Raw genomic sequence first — 25,549 nt, 5'->3', positions numbered from 1 at the left:
CATTGGACGTCCTGGGTAAACCAACAAGATATCTGATCTCAGACTCTACATGTGACTTTGGGATATGTCCGGAGAGGAGGCAGCACAGAGTGTTTAAGTCGGATCGTCCATCCCTGGGGAGTGTTGCTCTGAGGACATGGTTGCTACTGAGGCAGACAGTTCTCAGGTAATGAACGTGGATATGGAAGGTTTGGCGTGCGATTCTCTTAACCGAGCCATTCTAGACAATCCTTGTACCTCAACAGTTTGTGGTGAGAAGTGGCTTCAGTATTATGTAGATTCACTTGATGAGATGCTGAATAAGGTTAAGGAATATCCAGGTAGGTTGTGGTCTGTTTGGTAATGGTTTAGCATTGAAGTCCTTGAAGCAGGTGGTTATACCCTGTATCACAGCCGGACAGGAAGGCATTTTGAAAACTGATGAAGATAGTTCGGGCATTTCAAATTTTCCTGGTAAGCCATCTATGAAGAATGCTAGGGTGAAACTTTGTACTGGGAACAACAAATTAGTATTTTGGAGAAATATGTGTCTGTACATTACACAAAATCAAGAGAATATTGTATACCATTACTGAAAATGGAGTTGCTTACTCGTATGAAGCAGGTGTTGTGTCCACAGATGGGAATTTGGATATGACGAGGAATGTACTGACGCTGCACAAGCAATCTGCTCACTCTTCAGCTAATAAACTAAAGCTATTAATGGAAGATGCTGATATTGCTAATGAGAAGTGTAAGAAACTAGTAGACGAGATAAGAAACCCGTTATGTGAGTAAGAGATACCGGTATAAGAAAACACTTCTTAGACCAAATGTAAGCATGCCACTGGCACAGGATTACAATGAAATGGTTGCATTGGATCTGAAAGAGTTGGACAAACGGAAAGGTATATATTTCTTGCACCTGATGGATGTAGCTACTAGAATTACTGCTTTGTCAGTTTTGTATTCGTAAGACACGAAGACTGTTACTGATCAGGTCATGGAAAAATTCATTCGTGCAGGCTTTGGTTCACCAGTCAAATTTCTGACAGACAATGGCGGAAAATTTGCTAATGAGATATATATATATATATATATATATATATATATATATATATATATATATATATATATATATGAAACATAAATATTACATCAGTGTGCACTGCAGCAGAGAGTCCATTTTGCAATGGGATATGTGAAACGAATCATGCTGGACACCTTTTTCACTTAGGTTTAGGTAGGCTAAATAAGTAGAATTTTCATGCTTTGTGATAGCATACCCTGTACAATAATTACGCATTGCTCATTCTATATATAAAATATTTAAAAAGATGACAGGGAATGTTAACAGAAGAGTACCATTAAGTATTAGAATTTGAAGTGGTTCATCTCTCGCTCCAAATGCTTCTGATGATTAACTTCCTGCTTCACAGAGTTGATTTCGGTTGTATTTACACGGAGTACAGTCAGTTAGGTAGCAGAAGGATAAGGGTGCAAACACCAACTTTGTACTGTGGCAAGCAATAAACATGCTGTGTTGTGAGACTCGTGTGTTTGGTCTACCTGCTCTCTGGGCTACCAAAGATCATTTAAGAGGCAGGCAGGCAAGCAGGCAGGCAGGCAAGTTAATAGATAAACATACTGTAGACAGACACTTCCAGAGAAGTAAAGGTAGACGAAAACAGCTATCAACACAAAAATTCTCTTAACGTGATTCCTTGGCGCTTATCTCGCTAATTGCCATCTAAACTGCCCCGTAAGTACTTGGGAACTCGCGAAATAAACCAAAAACAGTTCCCGGAAGTTAATGAATCCCATCAGCACAGCCAGATTCCACGGTTTAATCCCGTCTCTCCTTCGCTCCTTCCTTCCATCTTATCTCCCTCTCTCCTTCCTTCCACCTTCTCCCTTCCTCCTTCCTGTGCTCTTCCTTCTCACCTCTTCCTCCCAGCCTCCTTTGTCCCTTCCCTCTTCTTTCTCTCCCTCTCTTCTTCCTCCCGCCCTCTTTCGTTCCTTACTTCCTTCCTTCTTTCTCTCCCTTCCTTCTTCCTCCCATCTCTCCTCTTTCTCAGCTTCTCTCCCTCCAGTCCTTCGCTCCTCCTCCTCAACTTTTCTTTTCCCCGCTCTCCTTCCTGTCTGATCTCCCTTCCTTCCTCCGTCCCATCCTTCCCCCTTCGTTTCAGCTTTCCATACCTCCTTAGCTCCCTCCTCCTCTCTTCCTTCCCTCCCTCCCTCCCTCCCTCGAACAGATTCCTGGATCCGTAATTATCAAAGATCTTAAACTCCATCAAGGTCGAACAAACTCTTGCTTTCTGTTCCAGATGACTATTTTATTCAACTAAGTGAATTATTCGAACCTTATAACGTTAGTACTATTATCATTAACCCTCTCACGGTCGGGACAACTCCGGTGGGCAATCCCAGCGGCCTGACGATTTTATTCAGCCGAGAATGGGTTACGGGAACCTGGGATTGGTAACTAATTAACCGTATGAACAATCTCCTTCGCAGTTGACTACCATCAGGATTCTCTTTGTTTATTGTATCTTTTTTTCTTTAATATTTAATCTAGTTTCGTTGTCAACTGCATGGTACAGCCTTGAGGAAAAGTTCACCCAAAATCTTTTCCAACTCTGTATTCTGCTAACCGTCTGGAAATAGCAAGAAAATATAAAATTTCATTGGACTGAGGGTGTGAAGCTCAAGGATGTTTGTAAATGCTGGCCTGGGAACGGGTGACAAGATTGCGAGATGACGACGATATGCCATTTGGATAATCTTCTCTATCTCCTACCCACACAGCTCCCTCTATCCCTATCACACTCATCATCAATTTCATCTTCCCAGCTACGACACCTCCTCCTCTTACCTCTACCATTTCTCCTTCCTCTTCTCCCTTCCTCTTCGTCCGTCCTCTTCAACCTTACTTTCTCCCTCCTCTGTCCCCTTTCTCTTCCTCTTTTATTTTGCACCATATTCGCTTTCCCCCTTCTTCCACCCTATGCTTCCTCCTTTCTCTTTCTCCTCACTCTCCGTCCTCATTTCTGTACTTTTACCCATTATTCCTCCTCCTCCTCCTCCTCCTCTTCCTTCTCCTCCCCCTTCTCCTCCCCTTCCAACATATCCTCCTCTCCCCTACCAACACATCCTCTCCTCCCCTGCCAACCCATCCTCCTCTCCCCTACCAACATTCCTCCCCTTTCTTCCCACCACTTCTTTTCATTCCCGGCAACGTTTCCTCCTCCATTTCCCTGCCAACACTTCCCCCTTCCCCTTCCCTGCCAACACTTCCCCCTTCCCCTTCCCTGCCAACACTTCCCCCTTCCCCTTCCCTGCCAACACTTTATCCCCTCCTTTCCCTACTACCACTTCCTCCCCCCTTCCCTGCCACAACTTCCCCCCTTCCCCTTCCCTGCCACCACGTTCTCCCCTTCACAGTCTCTCCGTCTATCACATCTCTAGTTCCCCTCCAAACTACCATTCTCCCCCCCCCCCATTAAAATCACTCCCATTAACCCACCTCAAACCACTTCCCACTAATTACGCCCTCCATTCATTTCCATCATCACAGTACACAACTTTCATTAACCCCTACACTGGACATTTTTCATTTTAAATCTAGATGTTTCTTGGCGAATTCATTTATTATTCTTGGGATTTGGAAATAGAGAGATTACATGCAGCTTTCACGAACGCCTTCCCTACAACATGTCACACGGAAGCTGAATAAAATCGTCTGAAGATGCAAGAATAGGATTAAAATACGTCATGGAATTGAAAAGATTAAGGAGCACATTTTTTTTTTTCCCCTATCACCACTATTTGTCCCCCTCCTCTCTCCCTCCCTCCGTCTCTCTCTCTCTCTCTCTCTCTCTCTCTATGCTTTACTAGCCTGCAAAACCCCTTGATAATGAGTCCGCATAGCCTGCAAGTTTGTCGGATATTGGTTCAGTCGGGAAGTTTCCTTGCCTTCTTCCGCTCCGGCTATCTTCCTCAAACTCCTCCATCCTCATCTCCCTCCCTCTCTCCCTTCCTCCAACTCGCCGGTCCTCTTTCTGCTCGTCCGCCTGCCTTCCCCCTTGCCCCCCGTCTCTCAGCTAAAAGGATTATTAACTTTGTATGCACCGGGTATTTCATAAAATGCTTGTAGTTTTGTACTGTACAAGCTGAAAACCCGTTTTTCTGGAAATAAAACTCTGACTTTAATTCTAATTGCAGCCCACTTACTATCTTCCTCACCTCATCTATTTGCTCGCCTCTCTCTCTCTCTCTCTCTCTCTCTCTCTCTCTCTCTCTCTCTCGTGTGTGTGTGTAATTCACCGGGTCGGTCAGGATCACTTGATGGCCGTGATCGTCAGCTTTTACCCTCCCGGAAGGGAGCTGAGAGCTCATATAGTCCGATCTAAGGGCAAGGCTGTGACCTTCACACACGCACACACCCGTCCCCTTGCTCAAGGGGGACAGTAACCACCCACTTCGTCAGTGAAACTTTTCGCAACCTGAGCGAGGCGCGAACTCCCGTCCACCAGTTGGCAAGCGAGAACGTTACCACTTCACCAGCGAGCGGTGTGTGTGTGTGTGTGTGTGTGTGTGTGTGTGTGTGTGTGTGTGTGTGTGTGTGTGTGTGTGTGTGTGTGTGTGTGTGTGTGTGTGTGTGTCTGTCTGTCTGTCTGTCTGTGTCTGTCTGTCTGTGTGTCTGTCTGTCTGTCTGTCTGTGTGTCTGTCTGTCTGTCTGTGTGTCTGTCTGTCTGTCTGTGTGTCTGTCTGTCTGTGTGTCTGTCTGTCTGTGTCTGTCTGTCTGTCTGTCTGTCTGTGTGTCTGTCTGTGTGTGTGTGTGTGTGTGTGTGTGTGTGTGTGTGTGTGTCTGTCTGATCTGCTACGTCTCTTCAACACTGAGTTTTAGTTTAATTTCTTTAAGTCTTCTCCAATCTGCCCCTAAATCCTACTGGAGTAATCTGTCTTTCAAGCCTCTTTCATCCTTTTCTTCTCTCTTCTGCAATACGTTGACATCTTATTTCATTTTATTCGTACCAATACTAAACTATTCAGGAAGCCATCTTGTAGCAAAAAGGTCAATGAAGGCGTTATCCGACTCCCCCAGTTGACGAAATCTCTCCATATCTTAAAATCGTCTGGAGATAGCAAGACTTTTGTAAATTGAACGAATGGGCTAACTTCACTACGTTACTCTACCTTTAACCACTCTTACTATAATATTCATCGCTATCACGTTGTTTTCTTCACTTTGATAAACCCCCTATGTACGGTAGGAAGTTTTTATTTCCTTTTTATTTAGACTACCACCGGACGATTTTACTCAGCTGAACAGAATCCCGTCAGAAAGAAGTTAATCTCTGTCGATTGTTTTAATACTGAGGATTAAAAAAATATATTTTCCAAATTCTAAGAATCCCCCGAAGTGAATGGGTTAATATCCCCTTATTGTGTGATGTCTTTTACTATCTCACCAGCACGGCAAATGCGCGCGCGCACACACACACACACACACACACACACACACACACACACACACACACACACACACACACACACACACACACACGCACGCGCGCGCGCGCGCGCGGTGCAGTGGTAACGTTCTTGCTTGCCATCTGGTAGACGGGAGTTCGCGCCTCGCTCAGGTTGCGAAAAGTTTCACTGACGAAGTGGGTGGTTACTGTCCCCCTTGAGCAAGGGGACGGGTGGGTGGGTGTGTGAAGGTCACAGCTTTGCCCTTAGATCGGACTATATGAGCTCTCAGCTCCCTTCCGGGAGGGTAAAAGCTGACGATCACGACCATCAAGTGATCCTGACCGACCCGGTGAATTACACACACACACACATGCTTGATGGCAATGCAAATCAAGTAGCTAGATACAGTATTTCAGACCTCTTCGTGACAAACAGCACGGGTCTTGTGCGGCTGAACAAAATCGTCTGGTGGTGACAAATAATTTACGAAAGTGACGTCCTGTCCTACAAAGGATTAAATTATAGTAAGCAGTTTTAATCCTCTGTCGGGAATGTGTTTTCCTCAGCTGAATAAAACCGTCTTGAATGAACGAGAATGAGATACAATAATTTCTTATAATATGTTCGGGATGTGTTCCTAAAAATTAGCTTGTTTTAGACGAGTTATACAGTACACTGGGGGAAATAGGTAAGTCAGATTTACATGTTGCAATGAAACCCTATTATGTAGTCTTCGTAGTTTTTTGTGGACACTGTAGCAAAAAAGATGGCATAGCAGACAACATATAGCGTTGCTCTACAGAAAGTTAAGTCTGTTCTTCCCTACCAATCTGTCAATACCTATGCAGCACAAAAAAAAAAAAAAAAAAAAAAAAAAAATTAATGCAGAATAATGTAAAGGTATCAAGTGGCCAGTTCCCTGTTTATTCAGTGCAAAAACAGTAAAGAGCAACTGACGAATGATATACTGTACCGTACTTATTAAAATATGCCGAGTGCAATTATTCATTTCACAACCTGTATAACTTCTTTATTAGCGTACCACGTATCGTGCTCTGTTCCATTAATATCCACTGAATATCGTGCGATTACAAAATCCGGATGTAATAAATGTTGCAAATGAAAACCGAACACTGATGCAACTACTCTCAATTCTGCCTAAATTTACCTCGGTACAAATATTAAAGCAAAACAATTACCTGCCTTAAGCTCCAGGTTCCAGTCCACCTAATTTTTCACTCCTTTCACACACACGCTTTTTCCAATCAATATCGCCTCTCCTTCAATACCAAATCGCCGGCCTAAAATTTGCCACTCATAGTTTTCCCGGCCATTAAAGCCATTTCCTGCGCCAAAAGCCCTACAGTCAATAACCCGAACGCAGTGAAACCTTTGCGAATTTCCCGGTTTCTGTCACGAACCACCTTTACCGGCAATTTCCATTACGTAAAACTTGCCCTGATTTTTATATTGCATTTTTCAAGAGGGTAATAGATTTTTTTTACCCCTTCAGCACCGCAACGCTTATTTTTTTCCCTTGCTATTTGAAAGGCAGACGGTTTTATTCTGATTTTGGGAGGATTTTAGCAGTAAGGGGGGTAGAAACAGCCTTCTCTAAAATCGTCCAATACGGTGCTATCCATTGTATTCTGTATTTGCAACCATAAGATCATTTATTATTTTTAACTTAGTGAGAATGGGGGTTTAGATTATCAAGTAGTTAGGCCTCCAGCAGTTATCACACTATCTCCGTATTAGATTTGCTTCCATCACTGCCACACAAATTGAAACTGTGCATTCTTTTGCAGGTTTAGCCATTACTTGCCTTTTTCTACCACTACAATATTATGGCAAGTCTCCTCACATGACGCCAATAACTGCCATTCCTCCACCCTTTTTTCTTTCATCATTTGTCCTCTACCATCATTTATTCCCTCATTTTGTTTTTATATCATCATCATCCGGACCTCCTTTCCCACCCATTTGTTTATTTTCTTAGAATTGTATATTTCTTGTTTATTTTGGGGCTAAGATGCGAATGAATGTGTTTGAATGGATGAGTAAATGGGGAGTGTGTCGTCCTGTCACGGCTACCTCCCTTTCCTTGGGGGAAGCAGCCTAGGTATATAGATAGATAGATAGATTATTTTTTTGTTTTTACCTATGCCCACCTGTACTTCTCTTGCCAAACAACCTTTCTTTCCAATGCCTCTTTGCCTATCATCTTTTCTTTCCCCCTGCAACACCCTTTCTTTCCGTCATCACTGCGCCCTTCGTCACCATCATTATCCCTCAAACACTTTCTTTCCTTCACCACCATTCCCTACATCATCATCATATCTTCCCTCAAATCTCCACCACCCTGATCACTTCCACCGCAAACTCTTGACCAGATTCCTTTACGGCCACAGTTAATTTTCCTTCAATTCCCCCAGCACTCTCCCTTCCCTAACTCCTGCACCATCACAGCTTATTCCATCGTACCATCCACTCACGTTATTTATACCACTCTATCATTATACGGAGACCAGTATCATCACTTCTCTATGCTTATCACTTCAGCCCGAGGATTACTGTACGGGTTAAACATACCGCATCTTTACCACAGCTGTACCACGATCCTCCTACCACAACTTGACTACCACAGCTGTACCACGATTCCTCTTACCACAACTTTACTACCACAGCTGTATCATTATTCTCCCTACCACATCTTCACTACCACAGCCGCACCACGAATCATTTTACCACACCTTCAATACCACAACTTTACTACCACAGCTGTATCATTATTCTCCCTACCACACCTTCACAACCACAGCCGTACCACGAATCATTTTACCACACCTTCAATACCACACCTTTACTACCACAGCTGTACCACGATTCCTCCTTCCACCACCTGCCACCACTCACCAGCTGGCCACTCCCCAGGGCGAGGTGGTGGGGCATAACGTCAGCGCCGGGGTTGTGGTGAGCGGCCTGAGTCTGGTGTTGCGACACGTGGGGCGACAGCACTCCGGCTCCTATACCTGCGGAGCCACCAATCTAGAGGGACACAACACCAGCAACGCCGTCACCCTCTCCGTCAGGCGTGAGTTGGGGCACGAGTAAAGGAGGAGAGAAAGGAGGAAGGGAGGGAGAGAAAGGAGGAAGGGAGGGAGAGAAAGGAGGAGGGGGGGAGAGAAAGGAGGGGGGGAAGAGAGAGGGGGGAGAGAAAGGAGGGGGGGGAAGAGAGAGAGGAGGAGGTGGGGGGTGAGAGTAGAAGAGAGGGGTGAAGTAGGCTGGGTACAGGGGATGGGAGAGGGGAAGAGAAAAAGGGTGAGTTGACGAGACTAAGGGTAAGGGGTCGAGACTAAGGGGGAGGGGACAAGACTAAGGGGGAGAGGACGAGACAGAGGGGGAAGGGACGAGACAGAGGGTGAGAGGACGAGACAGGGGGAGATGACGAGGCAGAGGGGGAGATGACGAGACAGAGGGGGAGATGACGAGACAGAGGGCGAGGGGACGAGACAGAGGGCGAGGGGACGAGACAGAGGGCGAGGGGACGAGACAGAAGGCGAGGGGACGGGACAGAGGGCGAGGGAACGGGACAGAGGGCTAGGGGACGAGATAGGGTGCTGTGTCGAGTGAGCTAAGTCTGGTGCAACACATGGGGCGTCGGCACTCGGGTTCCTACATCTGTGGAGCCACCAACCTCAAGGGACAGGACACCAACAATGCCGTCGCCCTCTCCTTCAGGTGTGAGTTGGGGCAAGAAAAGGAGAGAAAGGAGGGAACACAGAGAAGAGGAGGAGAGACAGGAAAGAGAGACGTGGGAAAGAAAAGGGAAAGAAAGGAGTAGAAGAGACAAGGAAAGCTGGTTGAGTAAACTGTAGGAGGGGGGAGGAGGAACGAGAAGGAAAGAAAACAGGGGGGAAGACTGGGGAAGTGGGCTGAGTATAAAGGGAGTGGAAGAGGACAAGAAAGGAGGAGGAAGGGAGGAGAAGGAAGAAGGAATGAGAATGAAGGAAGAAGAGTGGAGTGGAGTGAAAACAAGGGGTAAGAGAGGAGAAGGACAGGCAAGAAAAAGAAGGGATGGCAAAATGGAGGTCACAAACAGGGGTGCAAAAGAGAAGGGAGGGTGTGCAAGAGAAGGGGACGGTAAAGGACAAAAAGGTATGGCGATGGCAGAGGGTAAGCGAAGGGACAGAGAAAAGAGGAAGGAGAAAAGAAGAGAGGGGAGAGGGAATGGAGCAAAAAATTGGAGGAGAGGGGGAAAAGAAAAACAGAGGAAGGAAGGAGAAGGGAGGGAGAGCGAGTGAGGGAGCGGGAAGGGGAGAGGGAGGGAGAGAGGGTGAAGGGGAGATGGGGAGGGGGAGAGGGAGGAGGGGGAAAGGGAGAGATGGGGAGGGGGAGAGGAGGAGGGAGAGGGAGAATAGGGCAGGAGGTACAAATAAGGAAGTGTACAATATATGAGGAGTGGATACCGTTGCAATAAAGGGAAAGAGGGTACTGTGCATGATGTGGGAAAGAGGGTACATGATGTGGGAATGGGCGTACAACAAAGGGGGATGAGGCAGAAGAGAGTGGACAGGGGCAGAAGCAGTAGGAGGGGGTACAAGAGGGGGGGGGAAGTAAAAGGCGGGAAGGGTTATTAAAGTGAGGGAGGGGGTACAAGAGAGAGTGAGGAAGTAGAAGAAGTTGGAGAACAACAACGACGACGACGACGACGACCAAGACGACGACGACACCTGTTACAACTTAATTTCTTCTTTCTCTAACGTTTGCGACAACACAGATCCCATCGAGAATAAGGCACAGTCGCTTTAAAAATGTGGTCTGTATCGTTTGAAACGGAAGAGAACTAACTAAACCTCCTTACTGTTTCCCTCTCATTCACTGTTAGATATCAGTAAGTATTTCGTCTCCCTGTATACATAACTACATACCGGTATCAAGTTGGACAGTAAAGTAGACTAGTTTCTCTCTGAAATCAATGCATAGTTTTGAAGTAGGTATCGGCAAAGGTAACTAAGTCGTTTCACTGTATATTTTCACACCGCTTTACTTTAAAATACCCTCCAATATACCTTAAGAAGATATACGGCAGTCGTATATTAAAAGTAGCGATTCTAAGGGGGACCAGACCGCATAGACAAGATAGCACGTCTTTCACGGTACACAGATTCATTTTCCTCAAGTGTGTAAAGTAATTAATGTTTTACTGAAGCCATGGTTCTAGGAAAAACATGCATATAAAGACAGAGGATCGTCTCACATCAGCCTAGTCAGATTTAAAGTAGAGTTTCTGGGAGAGGTTAGTATACGAGAGACTATTTCACCTCACTTTGTTCACGAAATTCATTTACTTTATCTTGCTTAAGGCGAGTCAAATTTAACGCTAACGCTGTTTCTCTGGGCACGGGAGAAGGGGGTTAGGGTAGGCTAGTACACTGAATATTTTATGTCCCTGGCCATTTTGTAAGCGTGTTAAAGCATGGCGAGTATTAAAGTTGTGTGTCCGGGAGGAGCTTCTGTATATTAAACCCATCAATATAGCGACTTTTTAAAAATTCTTTCTACGGTACTTCTAGACGAAATTATTTAGGTCGATAGACTTTTTCGAGTTTATTACTAGAGCTGAATATAACAGCTTGTGGACGGCAAAAATGAAATAGCTAAAATACGTCATAGAACTGAAGCGATTAACTAAGCATACTCTTTCACTGTAGACCTAAATGCATGCTTCATATCTGAACTCCTCCTCCTCCTCCTCAGAAAAGAACACTTCCACTCACTGTTTTTTGTTACAATGCTAATCATAAACCTTTACGCCAATGATCCGAGTCCTCAGGCACCTTTGGCAGTCACGCTGCTAAGCACAGGTGCCCTGACCATTGACACTATTTCTTTCTCCTGACTAACACATCTACCACCATTACCCCCACCAGCAACTCATCCCACTGTCACAACGCTTATGATGGAATCCTCAGTTAGTTCTATACCTCCTCAGCGATGCCTATTTAGGGAATTCTCTTCGTTCAGATGCAAATAAATCAGTTGTGGAGGCGGACCAATGTCCCCTTCAACTTACTTCCCTTCGCAGCCCATTTTCACGCTTTAAGTCAGGTGATGTCTTACAGTTACGTTTACCTGCCAGCAGAAGGAGGTAAACGTGTTAAGAGAACCGCCTAGTAGTGACCTGGCGCTATAGAAGACAAACTCTAAGTCTTCCAGTTACCCTATCTGTCCGAAAAGTCTCTCCTAAGGTGAATGAAATAGTCTGGTGGCAGCAAGAACAAAACAGCAATACATCGCCGGAGTGACGACGTTAAACAAATGAGTATCGTTACCTACATGATATCGTTACCTACTGGATTCATAGGCTTCCGTGTCTCTGCTAACTGCGGGTACTTTATTACCTCTTTTTAACCTTAACGATCAAAAACTGTCATTCCTTCGTCCTGATTGGTGAGCTGCAACATCTGAGTAACTCGGGGCTAAGTTATGCTAAAAAAAAGAATTGTCTAAATTTTTTTCAATATCCTATCATTATAGCCTACTTGAGTCAATAATATATGAATACCACTTTACCAAAACGATATATGAAAGTATGTTAGGACAAAAGCCGATATATGTGCTGCCTCACCGCGTCTTTTACCACAGCTTTCTTATAAACAATAGACGTTTTTATTTCAATTAATCTTAAGAGATCTCATAATTAGAAAGAAATAATGTGTTGGTAGGAAAACAAAACAAGTTCACCGTATTCAAGGAGTTAAATGTGTGTTTTGGGGAAATGTTAGTGTATAATGAGCAAGCATTATCTCGAATCTCACTGTAAGCGGATTTCATTTTGCATGTGCCTGTAATTTAGGTCGAGTTTTAGGTTATGTTAGGGTTGTGCTACAGAGATTTTCATGTGCCGTATACAATGACCAGCTGCGTATCTCGTTTTATAATTAATATTCAGGCTTCTCTGGCTTACAGCTGAATGTCATCGTCTGGCATTAGCTGGAATAGAACACTAGAGTTATGCCCGCCATGAGAACATTAACACAGATTATATTTTCTGCATTAACTGGACATAAACTACTAAATACATGCCTTGCCCTCAGCTTTATATAATCGCTTAGTGATGAAAAATAAAAATAAAAAAGGAACACAGTTGACGTAGCCATATAATGTAACCATCTCTCACACTGCTTGCTCATGGGGAAAAAAGTGCACGTGTTTCTGCGAGAAAGTAACACACCATGGTTAGGTTAACCTACCAATTGTATTTGTCTTTCTGAGGCCCCTCCTCTTTCTCAAGCCGAAGTCCATACACTTCAACCAATTTCAAATCATTAGACTCTTCCTTCCACCATCCCGGGATCGAATTCGCGTCCTTTCAGGCAGCAAATCAATTTTCTAACCATTTGACCACAAGCTTACCTAATGTTAACATGAGTGACTTACATCCTGCCGATGTTACTGTTTATATATAGCCTAGCCAGACACCCTAATCCCGTAAGGGGTGGCGACAAACAGATCTACTCTATGTCGTCCTGTCCTCCATCATGGTTGCCTTCCTCCCAACTCACGGCCCCCTTTTAAAATATTTCTCCACTCTATCCCCGCGACTCATCCTCGGTCTCCCCCTTCCTTTCTCCCCGTCTACATCATTCACATTCACTCCTCTAGTCAGTTTCCCATTCTCCATCCCCTCCATATGACCAAACCATCTTTTAACGCTTTCAATGACATTGCATCAACACCACAACGTTGCTCATACTGCACCCTTTTCGCGTCTAGGTTCGGTGTTAGGCTAGGCTTAGTGCTCACTCCAGGGATTGGTCATCAGCCGGTGTCAGTACTGCCGTTTCTCGTGCCCAGTCTAGATTTCGTTATGTCTGGTTTGGTTTCTGCCTCTCTGGGGACCTCTTTACCTTGCACCCGCGCTAAGATACACTTGCTTTTAGAGGACCCCAGGGAGTCTTTTCCAGCGATCATCCATACTGCCCTTTTTCGTGTCCACAGTAGGTCGTAATTTTTTTGCGGACTGGGAAATACCCGGTACGAGGGATGATATTATAGGATTCCGTAATTTTTAACTGTCTCATATTCTCGTCAATACAAGGCTTTTCCCAGCTACATAAAATCATTTGAAGAATGTCAGCAAACCATGTATAGTTAAAGACATCATCGTGCTGAACATATTAAGGGAGATTGCTTATAACTTGTTCACAGCAACATGTGTCCCTCAAACTGAACACAATGTAATAATGAGGAAGTTGCAGTAGTGAAATGGTTACGAGGGACAGGTAAATCTTATCTGTAACTACCGTCTACAGCCATTAGGCTACGGTACCAACTACGGTGCGTTTGTTTTAATCTGACAGAGATTCGTAACCCCTTTCAGCTCAGATGAAGGTCAAGTGCAGTAAACTGGGGTTGATTTGACTCTAGTTCGTTCACCTTAACTTGGTCCAGGTTTTCGTCCTTTTGGAGCTTCTTTCTTTGATTTTCCCTGGAATGATTATTGCTTCCATGGCCGTGAGCCATCTGAGTGTGCCTTGCGCATTACAGAGGTTATTCTCTCGGGCATGGAAGCATACATTCCTTTCTCATATCCTTTGACTAACGCAAGAAAGCCTTGGTTTAATCACGCTTGTTCTAATGCTGTCCGCAACAAGGAGAGGGCCTACAAAAGGTACCGGAGCCAACCCACCCCTGAATCACATCATCTTTACGTTTCTGCCCGGAATCGTGCTAAGTCTGTTCTTCGCTCTACTAAAAATAATTTCATCCATACTAAATGCTCTCAACTCTCCAACTCGAATTCTTCCCGCTCCTTCTGGCACCTTGCCAAAAATCTTTCTAACAACTTTACCTCATCATCCTTCCCTCCTCTTTTCTACTCTGATGGTTCTGTAGCTATTTCTTCTACTGATAAAGCGGATCTCTTCGCACAGACTTTCTCCTCCAGTTCCACCTTAGACGATTCCGGTGCTGTTCCTCCATCACTTCCCCCCTCTGACTTCCTCATGGCTGACATTAAAATTTCTTCAGTTGGTGTATTTTCTGCCATCACTGGCCTCAGTACTAACAAGGCATATGGGCCTGATGGGGTCCCTCCTATTGTTCTCAAGAACTGTGCTTCTGTGCTTACACCCTGCCTAGGCAAACTCTTTCGTCTTTGTCTGTCAACTTGTACCTTTCCTTTTTGCTGGAAGTTTGCTCTCATTCAGCCAGTCCCAAAGAAGGGTGACCACTCCCAACCCTCCAACTATCGTCCAATTGCTTTAACGTCCTGTATTTCAAAAGTTTTCGAGTCAATTCTTAATAGAAAAATTTTAAGACATCTTTCCTATCACAACCTTCTTTCCGATCGTCAGTATGGGTTCCGTCAGGGACGCTCCACTGGCGATCTTCTCACCTACCTTTCAGACTCCTGGTCATCCTCCTTTCGGGACTTTGGCGAAAGCTTTGCCATTGCACTTGACATCTCAAAGGCTTTCGATCGAGTCTGGCATAAATCTTTAATTTCCAAACAGCCCTCCTACGGTTTCTATCCTTCTATCTGTGCCTTCATCGCTAGCTTCCTTTCTGGTCGTTCTATAGCCGCTGTTGTAGACGGCCATCGTTCTTCTCCTAGATCTATCAACAGTGGTGTTCCTCAGGGCTCTGTCCTATCACCAACTCTCTTCCTTTTATTCATCAATGATCTTCTAAGCTGTACATCTAACCCTATCCACTCATACGCTGATGACTCCATCCTTCACCTTTCCATTCGGTTCCCGCAACGCCCATCTCAACAGTTACTTCAAGAAACAAGGGATGAGGCTATGGCACACCTAATGTCTGACTTGGCTCGTATCTCTGACTGGGGTAAAAATAATATGGTTGTCTTTAATGCATCTAAGACTCAGTTCTTACACCTATCAACCCGACAAAATCTTCCACAGGTATACCCACTAATGTTTAATAATATTCAGCTTAATCCTGCATCATCCTTGAACATGCTTGGGCTTTCATTTACTCGGGACTTATCTTGGAAAGATCATGTTACATCTCTTGTAAAATCTGCTTCCAAGAGATTGGGTGTGCTAAGCCGACTCCGCTCTTTCTTTACCCCTGCACAATTGTTGACTCTATACAGGGGTTTTATCCGCCCCTGTGTGGAGTACAACTCTCATGTGTGGGGAGGCTCTCCACATACAGCTCTTCTCAATAGGGTGGAGTCAAAGGCTTTTCGTCTCATCAACTCTCCTCCTCTTACTGACTCCCTTCAACCTCTGTCTCTTCGCCGCACTGTTGCATCTTTATCTCTTTTCTATCGCTACTTTAATGGTCACTGCTCCTCTGAACTGTCTGCTTGCATTCCTCCATCTCTACGACGGGCGCGTAGCACCCATCTGGCAGCAAACTCTCATCCCTTTTCTGTCCAACTCTCTAATGCAAGAGTTAACCTTTACTCCCAGTCTTTCATTTATGCAACAGGTCAGCTCTGGAACTGTCTCCCTCTGTCTGTATTTCCTGCTGACTATGATCTCCAGTCTTTCAAACGCAGTGTGTCCAGGCATCTCAAAATGATCGGATCTTGAATTTGGCTCTCTATTGTATTTTGTTTTTCTCTTTGAGGGAACTGTTACTGCGGGCTCATGGCCTTTGGTTCCTTCTTCCTCGCATAAAGAAAAAAAAAAAAAAGCTCAGTGGCAGGTAAAGGCAATACTAAGCTCTACATCCTTTCCACAGAACTTCGTGACCAGCATGATATTCTACTGTAGCGTTAATCTCTTGTTACATCTCAGAATTCAAGATGGAGAGATGGCAATTTTAGGCCAGGTTAGAGTAAAAGGAGTATAGTATGCAAGGAGACTACTTCCTACCTCATAACTATAGCTCAACGAAATTCATACAACCACAACTATAGTATTTAACCTAGGCGGGTGATCTAGTTTCATTATATAAAACAAACTGACTATAGCTGCAGTGTTCTTGCACCATCCCGTCGCTCTCTTACTATAATGCAGGTCACGTCTGGCGCAGGGGTGTAGTAACAAGATCAGGGTAGGAAGAATTATTATGTAAAATGTCTGAGAGGTGGCCGGGAGAAAATAGTATCCTCGACCGTGAGCTGCCTACCGAAGTTACTCTCACTGCAAGGGAGTTATTTTTTAGTTGAAGGAAATCGTCTGGTTATTACATAGCAGGAATCAACCCTTTTACCACAAAGACGTATACTCGTAGACTCGAACTTTTTATTATTACGGAACAGACGATTTTACGCAGCTTAAGCAAACTATAACGTAGTGAAAAATGTTACGTGAAGATGACCTCTGACTTCCACCAGTTAACAAGTCTACCCTGAGCAAAGAATAATTACCAAGAAACAGCAAAACAAAAATGGCGTCCTGAGGTGGAGGGGAGTTAAACACAAAGCGTTCATCATACCGTCGGGGGTAAAAGGAGACTTTCTTTGAGGGATGCTTATGTTAACTACCAAATAATCACCAACACATGCAGTTAATTACCGTGTTCTTACTTTTCACGGCGACTCGCTCCTATAATGCAGGAAACATGTGGAGCAGGGGAGGTACAAGTAGATCAAGGCAGAGAGAGCCAACATGTAAAGTGGATGACCGGAAACTAATAATAATAATAATAATAATAATATCCTCAACCGTGGGCTGCCTAAACACTGCCCATTCCCTACATCGAGAGGTCACTGAGTAAAACTGTTTGGCGGGAGTAAGGGCCAAATCCAATTAGTACCGGTAGTCCTCTTACTATAAATGTTAGTAGTCACAGTTAGCTCCTTCTGTGCGACGACCTACTCTGTATATATCAGATTCTTATTATCGGCAAACATATTAATTATAGGAAGAACTTGTACAGTGAGGGCTTCGGCATACAATAGGCACAATCACCCGTTCATTATAACGAGATGTTGGTAGAGCCCAATTACTTCATTCAGTCGAGGAGAGACCTTTCGTAGTAAGGGAGTTAATGGAGACTTTATAACCCCCATGACTAAGAGATCTATCCTACGGTGAATAAATTGTTTGGCGATAGCTAGAATACTACGGGTACAGAAAATACAGGTACAGACGGGGTTCACCTGTTCAGTAACGTCGTCTTATATTATATGTTTCTTGCTGCTTGACGAGTTCACTGCCAAAAGAAGACCTATTCATTGTACCCCGGACTCTGACGCACTGAATAATTGTGTTGGTTATAACCTACCCTGCCCTCCGGACTTTCAAATGCAGTGGGTCCAGGCATCTCGAAAAGATCCTGAATTTGGCTTTTTTTTTTTTCTTTCTTTTTTTTTCTTTTTTTTTTTAAATCCTTGAGGACTTCTGGCCTTTGGTTCCTTCTTCCTTGCATTAAAAAAAAAAAAATCCTCGAAGGATCAATAAGTCAAATACTCTTTGCTTTCCTTTGTACTCCTCTGAAACGGTTAACTATTTTACCAAGAAAATATCCACTGTTTTATTCCTGTTACCACCAAGCAGGATACAAAAACCCACACTGGCAGACGAAAAAAGATGTATTCCAAACAGTTTCGGCGACAGCTGTCGCCCTCTTCAGTGGATCTACAGACCAAGAGTGGTCTGTCGCCGAAACTGTTTGGAATACATCTTTTTTCGTCTGCCAGTTGGGTTTTTGTATCCTATTTCATGGCCACGATAGTGTGACTCTTCAGCTACCACCAAACAGTTATATTTAGCTTGGGTGAGATTCCTGAACTGGCCAGGTTAGATTATATTTTTATACAGAAGATGAACAGACGAAATAAACAAAAAATCCATACACCAGATTACAGGTGTCCTCTGTTTACATATAATCAGTTGCCTTTATTTAGTACCCCTTCACAGAATAAAATCGCCTGGAAGCAACGAGAACAAAACACATGACGTCCCCGGGCTGGAGTGGCTAAGGCCTGAAGTGCTTAACCCCTTCAGTCATAGGACGTAATTTTCATTTGATTCTAGTTGTTACCAGACTCACTCATTCCGTTCCCCAATGGCTCGTCGTTATGAAGGGTTTAATGTGGAATATTACCCTCCCTGTTCAAAAAAAAAAAAAAGAAAAAAAAAGCCGAGTTGAATAAAATCGCCATGGTCCACCTGAGGGTTAGGAAAAATCTTATAATTCGTTTTGTATGATTATTTTTAACTGATTATGGGAAGTTCGCCCGTTGTGAAACGTTTAACCCTCAAAATGCACGAATTTTTTCTGCACCCTGCTCCTCCTTATCCCTCTCTCTCCCTTATCCTTTCCTCAGCGTTCACTCCCTTTCCCTTTCCTCATACGTCTCTCTCCATCCACCTCTCCTTTACTCTCTGTCTCCCTTTTCCTTTCCTCTTCTGTCTCTCTCTCTCTCCGCCTCTACTTATCTCTGCCTCCCCCTTTTCCTCTCCTCATCCTTGTTTCTCTCCATCTCACCCACTCCATCTCTATATCAGTGTTTCTCCCTCCCTCTCATCATCCCTTCCTCTTACCCTCTTATCTCTCTATCCCTCTCCCTCATTCCATCCTTGTTTCTCCACCTTCCTATCCACATCTCTGTCTCTCTCTCCTCTCCACACCCCTGTCTCCCTCCCCCTTATCCCTGCCTCTCCATTACCTTCTGCCTCTCCCTCTCTTTTCACATCTCTGTCTCCCTACCCCTGCACATCCATCTTTCCTTCTCCCACCTCATTCCTTCTTCCCCCCCCCATCTCCCCCTCTGTCTGTCTGTCTGTCTGTCTGTCTGTCTCTGTCTCTCTCTCTCTCTCTCTCTCTCTCTCTCTCTCTCTCTCTCTCATTCCTAAATCTTTCTCCTCCCCAATGTCTTTCCCTTTCCTCATCCTTCTCTCTTCCTCCTTCCACATCATTCTCTCCTTTCCCCTCTTCCGGGACGCCAGCACTCTTTGTTCCGCTGATGGGAGAGCCGATAAGTGAACCTCAGGGAAGCAGTTATGCACTACCGATAAATACACGTGCAGCTCCACCTTAACTTCAGTTCGGGCGTGGGTCAAGAAAAAGGTGTTTGAAAAGGTGACAAGGCGAGAATGTGTTTGATTTATGTTGTTGATTTGACGTGGTGGTTGGGACTTACATATAATGCTAGGTTTAAATATTTAATGGACAATTTAGACTAGTACTTCCTGTTAGACTCAAGCGAGGATTCTTTTGTTTGGGATATTAATTTTTGTATAGGAGATTTTGTGTTTTGCGCCCGCGTGGGAGACAGACAGACAGACAAAGGAGGAAGAGGGAGTTGGAAGATAGATGAACAAGCCGAGAAAACTGAAGGTTAATTAGCAGGGCGAGAGGAGCCACGCTAATTATGTTTTCTGATTAATCCCTGGCCAATCATCATACGGAAATTCAACATGCACAGTCGTACAAATGGAGACCGGAAATATTAATGACCTCCAGCATTAACCTTCGTATGGTCTGGCTAACTGTAGCCATAGATTTCAACTAATGACAGACGATTTTGTTCAGCCAAGAGTCTCAGTGTTAATATTAGTACAGTATTATTATCACTGACCTGATCGGAAACTTTTTGCCACTTGATTTCAGGTAACCTCAGACGATTTTATTGAGCAAAATTGGTCATATATGCCTGAAAGAGTGCGGTACGGCTGCTATTAACTTTCTCACTATCAGAACAAATCTATTATTTTGTTCCAGCTACAGACAGACAACTTTGTTTAGATGAGGGCTGACTCATAAGATTCTGAGCGTAATAAAAGAAGAAGCATACACATTTACCACATATATATCTCTCAGTACGGAACTACGGATGACTATCGATAAGAATTTCACACATAATTTTAGGCCTGGATTAACTGTGCCACACTTACGATCGAATTCTCTCTCGTAACGCAAAATTTTCGCCTGTACGTTAAGAAAAAAAAAGTATATCGTAAGAACCATCCGCTCTCTCATTTCCTTGTCCGTCCTGCATAAAGAATAATCGTGATACTCTTCCTCTCCTAATATTTCGTTTTGCAGGAAGAACAGAGGATATGGAAAGGATTCTACATTCTCCTTGTCCCCCCTGCTTAATATAGATAAAATAAACAAATCAATACATAAGGTAAATTAACAGAACATCAGCACTGTCCCGACCATGAGAGGGTTAAAATTACTCGTACTGTACGTGCGCAACAGAAGGCGAGATTATACTACTACTACTATTACTACTACTACTATTATTATTATGATGATGATGATTATTATTATTATTAACGAGTTTGCAATGGTCCGCTGCAGAAAAAAAAAAAAATCATTTCTCCATTCTGATTTACACGTTATTACAAATCTATATTATCACAAGTCTAGGAAATTTGCGAACCAGTTTCCATCCCTAGGTTCAATCTCGACTGTCTCACTATGGTTGCCCAATTTCTGTTAAATATACTGAACACCTCTGCCTAAGCACCATTACTGCTGAAAGTATAGTGTGGGACCGATAACTGTACTTTGTGTTTTAATCATTCTATAGCCTAACTATTTTGAGTTATAGTCAGTTCGCCTAACTATTTTGTGTTATAGTCTGTTCTGTAGCCTATTTTGTGTTATAGTCTATTCTGTAACCTAACTATTTTGTGTTATAGTCCGTTCTATAACTATTTTGTTTAAGTCCGTTCTAAACCATTTTGTTTTGGTCCGTCCTATAATTACTTAGCGTTTGAGTCCATTCTATGACTATTCTGTTTTAGTCCGTTCCATAACTACTTTGTATTTTAGTCCGTTCTATAATTGTATTTTGCTTTTCAGTCGATTCTTTGTCCATCAGGCTATGTAAATCTTATTGATGGACGCAGACCTGCCCACATTTCAGCAAAACTGTGAGTATACAAATACCTATGTAAGTCAACAGCTACTTGGCAGAATCGATTAAGGCACCAGCTACCTTTTGATATTGTGGAAAGATAAGTGCTGTGAAAATCTAACCATGAACACTAAAACACAAAGCATGCATACTAATACCCGGTAGTAAAAGCGTGGCAGTTTCAGTTTTGCTGTCCCGTACACTCTCATACTGCCTGTGTAACTTTATCACAGATCATGTAATCCATACTAACAACACAATATATATACTGCAGGCAAAAAATAAGACTTCTAAACTGTCGAACACAAAATGCACACGAAGTTTATCGCAGTAATTTACTTAGATTCTTTATTCTCTCACTATAAGCCCTATCACCCTGAGGGACAATGTCGTTGGTCAAGCACGCAGAAGCTGAATATGGAAAATAAATAACAATGGCAAAGACGGCAAAAAAAGAACAAACTAACACGAAGCATTATTCTAGTCGTACCTTTTAAATACTCAACGCTAATGTTATTTCTAAGCAGTCTGACTCCTCTAGCCGCCACTGCATAGGCCTATACCGGGTAGCTATAAAATGGTAAATATACTCAAAATAAATTAAGCGCTAAAGCGGTCCATTACCATAGTATGCCCTTCTAAATACTCTCGGTTAACGTTTTCTCTAGACAGCCAACCTCCCCAGCTGCCTCCACCCCAGGGCAGGCGGGGTCAATAGGGAGGCTGGCCACGGAGCAAATCGGGTTACCCTAGTCTTTTAATTTACTTCACAGGCCATGACTTAAAAATATCACTACCAATTTTTCCAGCGTAATATACTGGCACAGGATATCGATATCAGACAAGCACCAAATATATGATGGCAAAATTGATAGCGAACTAAATTTCTTGTTCCCTCGCACCATATTACTTTCTCATATTTCACAAAAGCAAACTTAGCAAAAACAAAGAATAATGTATCGAATTTTTTTACCCACACATATTTTTCTTGTTCATGTGAAAACCATATTCGCAGGACCAAATCAAGAAAAATATTTAAAAAGATGTAAATAACAATGCTTCTTCCGTATAGGCCTACTTTCACACAGCAGGATAGGTTCATATTTGTGAAAATTACACCAGCATCAGTAAGCTAACACAATACATACGAATAGCTACATGGGTGAGGAGAGGAAAAAACATCATACAGACGGGTACGAGAGGGAAAATAACGCAAAATCAGTACGGGAGATACTGCTACAAGAGGGGAAATAGTTATACGTGTTTCTTTAACCTACTGTACTGGTATTCCACAAGTATGAACGCAGGGAAAGAAAGAGCGAATTGAAGTACCGGTATATAAATCAGCACAAAGCAAACTATCGTGAGATTATTTAAGCGGGAAAAAACTGTTTTATTCAGACCAAACCTATCGTATCTGACGATTGAGGAAAGGCAAGTGCGACAACAACAAACATACTGATTCTGGAGATCAAAATAATCAATACATTTAGCTATGAAAGTGGTTTTGATGCAAAAAATTTTCGTATCTGAACCTAAACTGTTGTGGCTAAAATATACTGTAGACCCGATAGGAAGAAGAGAGACAGGCATATAGCATACTGGCTAAAATTGTGAAGAAAATTACTAAATTCAAAACATACTACTTCAAGAGAGGGTGCTAAGAAAATCACTAAACAGAAAACATGGTACCGGTAATTCAAGAAAGATTATATTTAAAAAAATAATAATAATAATAATAATAATTTGAACCTAAACTGCTGTGCCCGAAGTGAGAGCCGACAACAGGTGTGTGAGGAAGGCACGTCACGGCAATTAGTTACCTGCTGTAGTACGTTTTATATACTGCGTGTTAATATTCTAAGCTTATCCTCCATACCGCGCACAATTTTTACCTATATTTTCAAACTTTCCACCCGCTCTTGTGTTGCGGTACTGTACAGCATATTTTTCGAACTCCCTATAGACTCTATTCATTTCAGTCCCTTTTTATTTCACTTTTCATCTTACTCCCTTTTTATTTCACTCCCTTTTTATTCACTCTCAATTGCTTTATTTATATACAGTACGTGACGAAGGTGATTCTCTTGCATGAATTTTTATCGCCATCTTTTCTATCGATGTGTAATTTCATGAGGCATTACATTACGGGAACTCAAGCATATAATGTACTTTGGTCGTTAAAGGGATGGATGAAGGACACCTATGAGGCGAATGAAAAGCAAATCCATTTATTTATATGCAAATTCGTTCTTGTGCGGTGATGCCGGAGTGTATTCTGCTCCTAAACCTGTACTGAGCTGTGTTGCGTATGAGTGCTTGTTAGGGGGTGTACACACACACACACACACACACACACACACACACACACACACACACACACACACACACACACACACACCACCCAAAAACACAAACAAATGTACACACATACAAAAACAACTTAACAAACACAAACACAAACAAGCAAGAACACGCAACACGCAAAAACACAAACCCGCACAAAACAAAAACAAAGCACACACACACACACACACACACACACACACACACACACTTTATACGAGAATATATCTACAGAGAGAGAGAGAGAGAGAGAGAGAGAGAGAGAGAGAGAGAGAGAATGTATAGCCGCACGTGCGTCCAGAGTACTGTCCGACTCAGTATTTGTGTGGAATGTTACCAGTTACGTTATTTTCGGTCATTATTCCTAGCCAATTCTTACCATTATAGCTAATTTGCTTATTTTCATCAATAAACAATGCTGTAAAGCATTTTCCCGTAATTAAATCTCATTAGTGACGATCATGTGTTGAACAATGAAACTGAAAAATGTTCTAGGCTATTAAACACACACACACACACACACCGCTCGCTGGTGCAGTGGTAACGCTCTCGCTTGCCAACTGGTGGACGGGAGTTCGCGCCTCGCTCAGGTTGCGAAAAAGTTTCACTGACGAAGTGGGTGGTTACTGTCCCCCTTGAGCAAGGGGACGGGTGTGTGCGTGTGTGGCGGTCACAGCCTTGCCCTTAGATCGGACTATATGAGCTCCCAGCTCCCTTCCGGGAGGGTAAAAGCTGACGATCACGACCACCAAGTGATCCTGACCGACCCGGCGAATTACACACACACAAAACCTATTAAATAAAAGTGTAATGCAGTTGGGTGTTTTCGATAAAACAGCCTGAAAACTGTAGTATAAACAATTGGGAATTTACAATTTGAGTACATAATACAAAAGGAAACTAGCTTCATTTTAATACAAGACAAACGGCATGACGAATGTTATTTCTATTAACCATACAGCGGAACCCTTTTTGTGGTACCTTTTTACACTACTTTTTCATTCGGTATTTTTGCTGACGGACTGTGGTCGTTTTGGATAGGTTGTGTTTTTAGGTTCTGTTAGTACCATAGTTTAAATTCTCTCTCTCTCTCTCTCTCTCTCTCTCTCTCTCTCTCTCTCTCACACACACACACACAATACATACATACAAAACCTTCTCTCTCTCTCTCTCTCTCTCTCTCTCTCTCGGTAGCAGTTACATACTTCGGTCAAACATTGAAGCATTGTTAACCCAGTAAGAATAATAATAGTTATTTATAGTGTTTTATATCTTTACCACTTAAAATGACTTGACAATCATCAAGCTTAGTTGTGCAGCTTCATTCGCTGTAAGAATGCAAACCAAAACTAGTAGGACCCAATCTAACCGTAAAAGCAACGTACTATAATTCTGTTTTCCCTTTTCACTAGATATAGATATAATCCTAAAAACATGACGCAGTTAGAATGGCTTTATGTAACATCTAAGGCTGTGCAACTAAACTTAATAATTACCGCACATTAAAATGATTATATACTCACTTCATAACGAAGCGTCATTTCAACCCATGTGGATGCAAAGTACCTGCAGCTGCGGGATGGGTGGTGGTGGTGGTTAAGTAGAAAGTTGGAAACAACGGGCAGCGTGCATGGTTGTGGTGGTGAGGGACGCTGTGTCGAGTTGTCAGTTTGGTAATAAGTCCGTAGGCATTCATTTTCGTTTAACGACACTAAACGCGTAAGTTACCGTACCGTCAAAAGTCGAACGACACCAAAGATTACTTAAAAGTATCAGTCACAATCTAGTTTTTAACATCTTGCGATTTTCGGAAGTGTTCGTATTAGTGAAGTTGAGAAGTTTTGCCATGTTCTTGAGTTTATCACTTTTTTTTATTTTTTTATCCATTTGGTGACACGAGGGATTTTTGAGAACGTATCAAGAACCGTTGATGAAGTTGAATTT

At 43.1% G+C, this 25,549-nt stretch overlaps 1 protein-coding gene across 1 annotated transcript in view; it reads left to right on the top strand.

Annotated features, from left to right (window-relative positions):
- Positions 1–25,549, top strand: part of LOC145404722 (uncharacterized) — a 385,254-nt gene that overhangs the window by 343,174 nt on the left and 16,531 nt on the right. The window contains exon 9 of the mRNA XM_080276272.1: positions 8,392–8,551. Within this exon, the coding sequence (XP_080132398.1) occupies positions 8,392–8,551 (160 nt within the window). The remainder of the gene's footprint in view (positions 1–8,391; positions 8,552–25,549) is intronic.

This window comes from Coenobita brevimanus, chromosome 64 (genome assembly GCF_032717465.1).
Source record: "Coenobita brevimanus isolate Jiangsu-jjx chromosome 64, ASM3271746v2, whole genome shotgun sequence".
In the NCBI taxonomy this organism is placed as follows: domain Eukaryota; kingdom Metazoa; phylum Arthropoda; class Malacostraca; order Decapoda; family Coenobitidae; genus Coenobita; species Coenobita brevimanus.
Note: the sequence above shows the minus strand (reverse complement) of the source record. Positions and strands in the feature narration are given on the sequence as shown.